Source organism: Salvelinus sp. IW2-2015, unplaced genomic scaffold, assembly GCF_002910315.2.
Source record: "Salvelinus sp. IW2-2015 unplaced genomic scaffold, ASM291031v2 Un_scaffold16692, whole genome shotgun sequence".
NCBI lineage: Eukaryota > Metazoa > Chordata > Actinopteri > Salmoniformes > Salmonidae > Salvelinus > Salvelinus sp. IW2-2015.
In genome coordinates this window covers 77,281-88,010 of record NW_019957711.1, presented here as the reverse complement: position 1 = coordinate 88,010, position 10,730 = coordinate 77,281, and the positions used below count along the sequence as shown (strand labels likewise).

Below are 10,730 nucleotides of genomic sequence, written 5' to 3'. Positions count from 1 at the left end.
ACCTGTTTGTGTAGGACCTTCAGCAGGCCTGGAGTCAGTCAGTCAGTCAGTGAGTACCTGTTTGTGTAGGACCTTCAGCAGGCCTGGAGTCAATCCGGTATCAGTCTTCTGTGTGGCAACGGGCATCTCCAGCCTATCTTTGGCTGGCAGAGTGTCTCCTTTGGACAGGGCAGAGAAGTACCTGATAGAACAACAAGCATTTAAATGAAACAACAAGTGTACTTTACCCTGGCCATTATCTATGCTCAACAACGGGGTAGTTACAAGGCCACTGTCCTACCATCTGAACCATAAAAGCTGGGCTCTTAGTTGTAGTCACATCCAGGGAGGCTAGGCTGTACTTACGCTGCAGACCACTGTAGTATATCATGGGGTTGGGTTCTGATTGCAGCTTTGGTGAACTGTTTGAGAATGTCTGGTAGTTCAGGGGGGATGTTGATTTGCTGTTCACAGTACATAGTATCTGGAGGAGGCATTGCTGGGAAATAAAGTGGATATGAAATGTGATAATCAATCTAACATTAGTATAAACTATAGCGAATGAATGTGCCTATCATTACAGAAGACGATATTGTAACAGACAAGCTAACGTTGGCTAGCCGAACCACACGAATGAGATGACAGCCTTAGCGTTCAGCAGACATAAGATGGCTGACAAAGTCGTATAATCAATTTACTTACTACAAAAACTCTTACCTGAATACTAATCGAATATCTGTCTTGTTGATAAAAAAAAAAACAAGTAAGAGAGTTAATTTGCTAAAATTATAGAAAAAGTTGATTTGGTTTAGAGATCGGCCAACTTCATTTTCAATCCATAGCAACTTAACGTTTGCAGTCAACGTCACATAGCAACAGCAACCCTCGATGATTGGACCAGAAAGAAGTCATGACTTTGCCGCAAAATATTTGTTCCGCCACCGGGTGGCGGGGTGAACAAAAGCAAACAGCGCCGCGTCGTTCCAAACGCTTGATACGTGCTTGTTCGTAAATCTGGAGTGCGCTCAGAGCGTTCGTAAAATCAGCGTTTTGTCAGATTGTCCGTTCGTAAAGTCAGCGTTTTGTCAGATTGTCCGTTCGTAAAGTCAGAGTTTTGCCAGATTGTCCGTTTGTAAATTCAGAGCGGACACTGGACGCTCTGACCGAGTAGGGTTGATAGGAGCGTTCTGACCTTACAACGGCAGTCAAGCACCCAAGCTAACGTTGGCTAGCTTGCAAGCTAAATCCAAACACAAATGAAAAAACACCTCACTCTGACCATTTCACTCCCCCTAYCAGAGCTGGTTAGGCTGTTTTCGTGTTATCTAGAGCGACTGTGCTGCTGGCAACAATTTAATTACCCTTTTTTTGCTGACGTTTACTGACACCGGCCATATTCATRAGTTATTCTGCGCCCTGGCACACAGACGAGTGCTCTGAAATCGGAGTAGATAGCCAGGGTGAATTTACGAACYCACCCTTAGTCAAATCAAATTGTATTTGTCACATGCTTCGTAAACAGGTGTAGACGGTCAAACGCTTACTTACGGGTCCTTTTCCAAACAATGCAGATTTAAAGATAAATATTATAAAATAGTGACACGAGGAACAAATACACGAATAACAATAACGAGTAAAAGTAACATGGCTATATACGGGGGTAGGAGTAAAGTGACTACAAAACAGGATAGATAAGACAATAGCTGCAGCAGTGTATGTAGTGAGCGTGAAAGTGTGTTGGGGTTTCGGGTGTGTGCGATTTGTGGGAAGAGTCCAAAAAGTCAATGCAGGTATTTTTTAGTAATCGTGTTAAGCAGTCTTATATATACACTTAGCCGGAGGAAGCAGGGAGGGGTCGTGCAAAAAAATTGCCAGCCCTGAAGATGTTTATCGGGTCCACTAATACAGGACTAGTGAAGGTCCAGTACAGTTCATCTAATAATACTCGTGGAATATAAAAATACTTGCTTGATACGTTTTCCAGTTTCTTGAAATACTTTGTGAAAACTAAAATGGTTTACGAATTCCTTTTCCATTTTATTTGACACTCTTATCCAGAGCAACTTACAGTACTGAGTGCATACATTTTCAATATGGTCCCCAGTGGGAATCCAACCCACAACCCTAGCAACTAAGCCACATCATCACAAACCACATTGTTTTAATTCGTGGTGATGGAAAATCTACAGGTACAAACCTAGATGACCAGCGTACATTGAGTGGTTTGTAAGGATGGTAAATTAAATTAATACTGCACAAAAAGTAGTTGTTTTCTATGTTATTTGATCAAGAAAAATATTGAATTTGATGTGGATGTTTTGTGTCTTTGACCATAACTTTGCATCTTATAATGTAAATGTTTGAAGACAGGGTTGTGTTCTTTCTGGATTCCATTAGAATGACATCACAGAGAAAGAGACAGGGKAKCAACTCTTACAATTCCAACTATTCAATCCTCCAAGATTCTGTTCTTAACTATACAACTATCTTTTCAGGCWAATTTTTGTTGTTGCCTGTGCTACAGAAGTCTATATCGGTCTGCTAATACTAGTAAAGGCCCAGTGCACTACTTTATATAATTTCTTATGTATATATTTTATTCTGATTTTTCAGGGGCGTTGTTGCAGTACACTCAACACCCCTACTRCCCTCAGCTATGGCCTTATGGCAGAAGCTGTTCAGGGTCCTGTTGGTTCCAGGTGCATTGGTATCGCTTGCCATGCGGTAGCAGAGAGAAGTCTATGGCTTAGGTGMCTGGAGTCAGAATTTTRTGGGCCTTCTGACACCGCCTGGAAGGAAGGGAGCTTGGCCCCAGTAATGTACTGTGCCGTACTCACCACCCTCTGTAGCGCCTTGTAGCCAGGTGCCTTGCAGTTGCTGTACCAAGCCGTGATGCAGCCAGTCAAGATGCTATTAAATTGTGCAGCAATAGAACTTTGAGGTTCTGAGGGCCCATGKCAAATCTTTTCAGCCCTCTGTAGGGGAAGAGGCGCTGTCGTGCCCTCTTCACGACTGTGTTGGTGTGTGTGAACCTTGTTAATTCCTTAGTGATGTGGACACCAAGGAACTTGAAGATCTCGACACGCTCCACCACAGCCCCATGGATGTGTATGGGGTTGTGCTCACCCCTCCGTTTCCTGTTGTCCACAATCAGCTCCTTTGGTCTTGCTGACGTTGAGGGAGAGGTTGTTCTGGCAGTGTCTGACCTCCCTATAGGCTGCCTCATCATCCTTGTGACTTCCCTTCCCTAAACCCTAACCAGACATTTATAACTAAACCTTCTTCCTTGTTTATAACTAATATATTCATAATTAACCATAAGTTCTTGTTCCATCTGTGCCCTAACCCTTAGCGTTTACATTTAAACATCAATGGGTTGAGGTCATATTTAGATGTCCCAAGAATCCCATTTAGACTTTTCCGTTTATACATGGACAGGCTGTCTGCTCAGAAGAGAAACATTTCAACAATAACACAGTCATACCAAAGCAAAGAATTATCAACATAACTTTTATTATTAAACTGCTGTTTGAAAATACAAGTTGACCTTTATCACCTCAGATGAAAATAATAGCTAATGGSATCACTATTTGGTAACAGAGAATCAGACTAGACAACTGGAAAACAGACAGCAATAGGATCATCCTCCACCCACCATACAACAAGACCGTGATCTACTGACTGACTGACTCTCACACACCAGTTCCGGTACAGAGGTTATTTCCAATTATGGTTATGATCAATCCCTTTCAGGTTCTAACTTGTATGAAGGGCTGTGAGGGACATTCAGCATGGCCAGGTTCTCTCCCTTGCACACGCACACACTCTCTTTCGCTCTCTCAAACACACACTCTCTTTCGCTCTCTCAAACACACACTCTCTTTCGCTCTCTCAAACACACACTCTCTTTCGCTCTCTCAAACACACACTCTCTTTCGCTCTCTCAAACACACACTCTCTTTGACTCTCTCAAACACACACAGCGTAAAAAAAAAAACAGCAATCATGATGAAACAATAATAAGGTTTAAAAATTAAACACAGGTAATGAAACTTCTCCAAATGTGCTGATCGGTTTGAACTGTTAGTTGAAACTAGTTACTAGCTAGTTATGCCTCCCTCTCTCCTGCTCCTACCCCACTCCTCCCTCCATCCTGGTCCTACCCCCCTCCCTCCCTCCATCCTGCTCCTCCCCCCCCCCCTCCCTCCCTCCTGCTCCTCCTTCCCCCCTCCTCCCTGCTCCTCCCTTCCCTCCTCCCTCCCTCCCTCCTGCTCCTACCTTCCCTCCTCCCTCCCTCCCTCCTGCTCCTACTACCTCCCTCCTCCCTCCATCCTGCTCCTACCCCCCCTCATCCCTTCCTCCTGCTACTCCCCACGTCCTATCCCACCCCCCATCCCCCACCCTCCCCCCACCCTACACAACAACTACACCAACCGCAACTCCCATCTGCTTTTCGCTTCTTGTAGGCTCATTCCTTATCTGTCACCGCCACCTTTTCACTCGCATCATCCTTTTTCGGCTACTACTTTTCTTGTCTTATTCTTCTCTCTCCTTTGCTTTCTTTCACCCTCCTTCCTTTCCTGCATTTTGCCTCTACCCACCCCCCTCCTCCCTGCATCCTGCTCCTCCCCACATCCTGTCCCTCCCCCCATCCTGCTCCTTCCACCCATGCTTCATGACAGATATAAAAATAGAGATCTGGGACAGACTGTTACCCCCGTCTCCACCTCCCATGGACAGCTCTAGAAGTCACCCTTAGGCACAGATCTAAAATAAACCTACCCTCCCCAAATCCATCTAAAATGGACTGCGACCCATTTAACCCATTATACAAACGCGGACAGTTCTGGAAGTCATAAGAGCTAGGATCAGCTTTCCTTCCCCAAATCCTAACTGTTACCCCACTGTTCCCTTTGCCCCTCAGAGCACCGGTGGAGAGACTATCTCTTGCCTCTCTTGTTTCCCACCGGGGGCTTCTTGAGCTGTAGCAGTGGACCTCCCGTGCCGAAGCCCGTGGCAGTAGGGTTGGACACGCCAAACGTCAGGCCGGCAGACGCGTTGAGCCCGGGGTTACTGAAGTTAAACCCCGAACTACTGCTGCTACCAAAACCTGGAGGGAGGGGGGAGGAGAAGAGAAAGAACATGAGTTATCCATATTTAGTATGCTCACAGGGTGTCTGCTGAGACATGAGTTATCCATAATTCAGTATGCTCACCAAGGTGTCTAGCCTGAGACATGAGTTATCCATATTTAGTATGCTCACAAGGGTTGTTCTGCTTGAGACATGAGTTATCCATATTTAGTAATGTCACAAGGTGGTCTTGCTGAGACATGAGTTATCCATATTTAGTATGCTCACAAGGTGTCCCTGCTGAGACATGCAGTTATCCATATTTAGTATGCTCAAACAAGGTGTCTGCTGAGACATGAGTTATCCATATTTAGTATGCCTCACAGGGTGTCTGCTGAGACATGAGTTATCCATATTTAGTATTGCTCACAAGGTGTCTGCTGAGACATGAGTTATCCATATTTAGTATGCTCACAGGTGTCTGCCTGAGACATGAGTTATCCATATTTAGTAGCTCACAAGGTGTCTGCTGAGACATGAGTTAATCCATATTTAGTATGCTAACAGGGTGTTTGCTGAGACATGAGTTATCCATATTTAGTATGCTCACAAGGTGTCTGCTGAGACATGAGTTTTATCCATATTTAGTATGCTCCAGGGTGTCTGGCCTAGACATGAGTTATCCATATTTAGTATGCTCACAAGGTGTCTGCTGAGACATGAGGTGAGGAGTGTGTGTGTACCTGCGCTCAGGCTCCCTCCCGAGGCCTTGCTGGCGGAGGAGAAACCAAATGAGCCCCCCGTCGCAACCCCCCCGAAACCTGGACCCCCACCAAATACTGCAGGAGAGAGAGAGGGAGCCAAGCTTTAGTAAGACATTCACTAACTATGCTGCTACGACATAAATATATATGAGAGAGAGAGACAGAGAAAGAGAGAGAGACAGAGAGAGAGAGAGAGACAGAGAGAGAGACAAAGAGAGAGAGACAGAGAGAGACAGTTCCTGGACACACACTCTATGCTAACTATGCTGCTATGACAAGACGGAGAGCTTAACTTCATAGACACGGGTGCGGACACACATACACAAACTGCAAGGGCGTGTGAGGAAAAGAGGGAGTTAAGCCTCCGTAATGGCTCACTGACAAACAGGGTATACTGACGAGTACACCAATGAGGAAAGAGCAGCTGGTTTCCAAACAGGGTATACTGATGAGTACACCAATGAGGAAAGAGCAGCTGGTATCCAAACAGGGTATACTGACGAGTAGACCAATGAGGAAAGAGCAGCTGGTATCCAATGAAGAGAGTAAAGCATAGAGACACACACCATACCCCAGCTACAGGCAGACTGTTGTTTCAGCCATAGATAGTGAAGAGCTTCAAAACTCAGATACATTCCCTAATACTGCCACCTGTCTCACACAAGAGGGGGAGGAAGAGAGGATGAGGAACAGAGGATGGAAGGAACAGAGGGTGAGGAACAGAGGGTGAGGAACAGAGGGTGAGGAACAGAGGGTGAGGAACAGAGGGTGAGGAACAGAGGGTGAGGAACAGAGGGTAAGGAACAGAAGAAGTTAGATAAAAATAAAGACATCAAGAGATTGAGATCAAGAGATCAAGAGTGAGAAAGAGGGGGATAGTAAAAAGTAGGAGGAAGAGAGGTAGATGGATGGGGATGAGACAGACTAATGTAAAAAGACAGGTACTACCTCCAAGGCCTGATGAGCCCGTGCTAGAGCCCACTCCTGAGGCAAAGGGGTTTCCCAAGCCAGACCCCAGGGGCGCCTGTCTCCCTGAGACAGACAGAGAGAACATAGCTTACTCCTCTGGACTACAGTCTGTTACTGAAGTCAAGTTCCCCCCTCTCCTCTGCAACGTTCAGTGGTGGTATAGACTGTGTGAGTCCAAGAGTGTGAACAGAGTAACATCTCAGGACCCTGTGGATCAGTGGTTCTATATTACATTAGACTACAGTAGTCTTCTCAGACTCCCCTCCCAACACTAACCTTATGGCCACATCGAAGTTGTTCCCCTTGATATACCTAATGACTACTGATAGGCTGCTTATTAGTGATAATGGAACTATGAGACTGTGGATTGATTTTCACAGATCAAATGGTAAAATGGCAATTCCACGGTAACGGAGTGATGCTGAGACTCAGATTTTTATAAATGGATGTCAAACAAAAAACAATGATTGCAAAGTTAAACAAACCATACAACTCTATGCACAAGGACGATTTAACAGTTTCCACTAAACATTTCACAAAAACGCATTGACAGTGCATTCGGAAAGTATTCAGACCCCTTCCCTTTTTCCATATTGTTACAGCCTTATTCTAAAATGGATTCAATAAGGTTTTTCTCCCCTCAATCTACACACATTACCCCATAATGACAAAGCAAAAACAGGTTGACATTTTTGCAAATGTATTTAAAATTAAAATAAAGACAAAAAACTAATTTACATAAGTATTCAGACCCTTTGCTACGAGACTCAAAACTGAGATTATTTGGAATGATTTGGAAAAGCACACATACCTGTCTATATAAAGGTCCCACAGTTGACYGTGCATGTCTGAGCAAAAACCAAGCCATGAAGTCAAAGGAATTGTCTATAGAGCTCCGAGACAGGATTGTGTCGAGGCACAGATCTGGGGAAGGGTACCAAACATTTCTGCAGCATTGAAGGTCCCCAATTAAACAGTGGCCTCAATCATTTTTTAAATGGAAGAAGTTTGGAACCACCAAGACTTCCTAGAGCTGGCTGCCCGGCCAAACTGAGCAATCGTGGGAGAAGGGCCTTGGTCAGGGAGGTGACCAAGAACTCGATGGTCACTCTGACAGAGCTCCAGAGTTCCTCTGTGGAGATGGGAGAACCTTCCAGAAAGACAACCATCTCTGCAGCACTCCACCAATCAGGCCTGTATGGTAGAGTGGCCAGAGGGAAGTCACTCTTCAGTAAAAGGCACATGACAGCCCACTTGAAACAAGATTCTCTGGTCTGATAAAATCAAGATTGAACTCTTTGGCCTAAATACAAACTGTCAAATCTGGAAGAAACCTGGCACCATCCCTATGGTGAAGCATTGTGGTGGCAGCATCATGCTTTGGGGATGTTTTTCAGCGGCAGGGACTGGGAGACRAGTCAGGATCGAGGCAAAGATGAACGGAGAAAAGTACTGAGAGATCCTTGATGAAAACCTCCTCCAGAACGCTCAGGACCTATGACTGGGGTGAAGGTTCACCTTCCAACAGGACAATGACCCACACAGACAAGAGAATGCAGGGGTGGCGTCGGGACATGTCCTTGAGTGGCCCAGCCAGAGCCCGGACTTGAACCCGATCGAACATCTCTGGAGAGACCTGAAAATAGCTGTACAGCGACGCTCCCCATTCAACCCGACAGAGCTTGAGAGGATCTGCAGAGAATAAATGGGAGATACTAAGTAAAARGTACTGAGTCAATGGTCTGAATACTTATGTAAATGTGATATTTCAGTTTTGTATTTTTATAAATAAAATTTGCAAACATTTTTATTCAAATCTATTTTTTCTTTGTCATTATGGGGTATTGTGTATAGATTAATGAGGGGGAAAAACAATTTAATACATTTTAGAATAAGGCTGTAACGTAACAAAATGTGGAAAWAGTCAAGGGGTCTGAATAGTTTCCGAATGCACTGTCCTTGAAGAACAGTGTAGATGGTGGAAGTTGTTAAATCGTCCTTGTGCATAGAGTTGTATGGTTTGTTTAACTTTGCAATCATTGGTTTTTGTTTGACATCCATTTTGGAAAAAATCAGAATCTTAGCATCACTCTTACATTGGAATTGCCCTAAAGTAGATGTTGGTGTGATAGAAACATGGCAGCTAGGACCTTCACTCAATCTCAGGGCACCAGTCTTGTTTCTTTTTAGCGGTTCTCAAATTGGATTTTAGAGTTGCAGCCTCCGCTATAGTATTAGTTAATTCTCTTAAATCCAATTGGATTTCTAAAATGAGTGATTTACCAGTCAAAAAGAAACAAAGACAAGGTCGCTCCTTTAAAAACGGATTTATTGTCAAATGAAAGCAATTCCACTTACATAAAAAGAGACAAACAGTTAGGACACAACCYATTGTTAATTCCTAGCTGCTATGGTTGTATTTGATAAGTTCGCCAAAACGGTTCAAGATTCCAAGAGTGAAGGAACTAGCATGTGCCAGGAAAAAATGCAGCACAAACAATTATTAATATATGTCAAGTTTCAAAAGGCACACAATATTATTTAGTGTCAGACATATGCATCAACAACAACAAGCATTGGTTTTATATATAAATATAAACTGGGTGGTTCGTGCACTGAATGCTGATTGGCTGACAGCCGTGGTGTATCAGACCATATACCACGGGTATGACAAAACAGCTATTTTTACTGCTCTAATTACGTTGGTAACCAGTTTATAATAGCAATAAGACACCTCAGGGGTTTGTGGTAAAGGGCCAATATACCACGGCTAAGGGCTGTGTCCATGCACTCCAGGTTGCGTCGTGTTTAAGAACAGCCCTTAGTCGTGGTACATTGGACATATACCACACCCCCTCGGGCCTTATTGCATGTGCATACATATACATATACAATTCCTCACATTTAATCCTAGTAAAAATTCCCTGTCTTAAGTCAGTTAGGATCACCACTTTATTTTAAGAATGTGAAATGTCAGAATAATAGTAGAGATTGATTTATTTCAGCCTTTATATCTTTCTTCACGTTCCCAGTGGGTCAGAAGTTTACATACACTCAATTAGTATTTGGTAGCATTGCCTTTAAATTGTTTAACTTGGGTCAAACGTTTAGGTAGCCTTCCACAAGCATCCCACAATAAGTTGGGTGAATTATTGGCCCATTCCTCCTGACAGAGCTGGTGTAACTGAGTCAGGTTTGTAGGCCTCCTTTCTCACACACTTTTTCAGTTCTGCCCACAATTTTTGTGATGGCCACTCCAATACCTTGACTTTGTTGTCCTTAAGCCATTTTGCCACAACTTTGGAAGAACAGTGGGGCAAAAAAGTATTTAGTCAGCCACCAATTGTGCAAGTTCTCCCACTTAAAAAGATGAGAGAGGCCTGTAATTTTCATCATAGGTACACTTCAACTATGACAGACAAAATATGAGAAAAAAAAATCCAGAAAATCACATTGTAGGATTTTTTATGAATTTATTTGCAAATTATGGTGGAAAATAAGTATTTGGTCAATAACAAAAGTTTATCTCAATACTTTGTTATATAGTATATATACCCTTTGTTGCAATGACAGAGGTCAAACATTTTCTGTAAGTCTTCACAAGATTTTCACACACTGTTGTTGGTATTTTGGCCCATTCCCATCCATGCAGATCTCCTCTAAAGCAGTGATTGTTTTGGGCTGTTGCTGGGCAACACAGGACTTTCAACTCCCTCCCAATATTTTCTATCGGGGTGAGATTGTGAGACTGCGCTGGCCACTCCAGGACCTTGAAATGCTTCTTACGAAGCCACTCCTTCGTTGCCCCGGCGGTCCTGTTGTTGGATCATTGTCATGCTGAAACACCCAGCCACGTTTCATCTTCAATGCCTTTCTGATGGTAGGCTTTTGTTACTTTGTCCCAGCCTCTCTGCAGGCGTCATCACTAATCCACGCCATCTCTCTC

The 10,730-nt window shown here is 43.8% G+C and overlaps 2 protein-coding genes and 1 long non-coding RNA gene across 7 annotated transcripts in view; 1 reads left to right on the top strand and 2 right to left on the bottom strand.

Annotated features, from left to right (window-relative positions):
* The window catches only part of LOC112081050 (ropporin-1-like protein), a 13,684-nt gene extending 11,926 nt beyond the window's left edge, over positions 1 to 1,758 (bottom strand). The window contains 3 exon segments of the mRNA XM_070442830.1: positions 58 to 181; positions 346 to 478; positions 1,341 to 1,758. Of these exon segments, the coding sequence (XP_070298931.1) occupies positions 58 to 181; positions 346 to 478; positions 1,341 to 1,380 (297 nt within the window). The 5' untranslated portion in view covers positions 1,381 to 1,758.
* Positions 1,759 to 4,589: 2,831 nt separating this feature from the next.
* The window catches only part of LOC112081052 (nucleoporin p58/p45-like), a 23,805-nt gene continuing 17,664 nt past the window's right edge, over positions 4,590 to 10,730 (bottom strand). For 2 of the 5 annotated variants that reach the window (XM_024147018.2, XM_024147017.2), the window contains 3 exon segments: positions 4,590 to 5,089; positions 5,795 to 5,890; positions 6,764 to 6,847. In XM_024147018.2, the coding sequence (XP_024002786.1) occupies positions 4,920 to 5,089; positions 5,795 to 5,890; positions 6,764 to 6,847 (350 nt within the window). In that variant the 3' untranslated portion in view covers positions 4,590 to 4,919. 5 annotated transcript variants of the gene reach the window in all.
* Positions 5,091 to 5,683, top strand: LOC139027515 (uncharacterized). Its single transcript, XR_011479616.1, has 3 exons — positions 5,091 to 5,152; positions 5,485 to 5,547; positions 5,593 to 5,683. It is a non-coding gene; the product is annotated as an uncharacterized lncRNA (long non-coding RNA).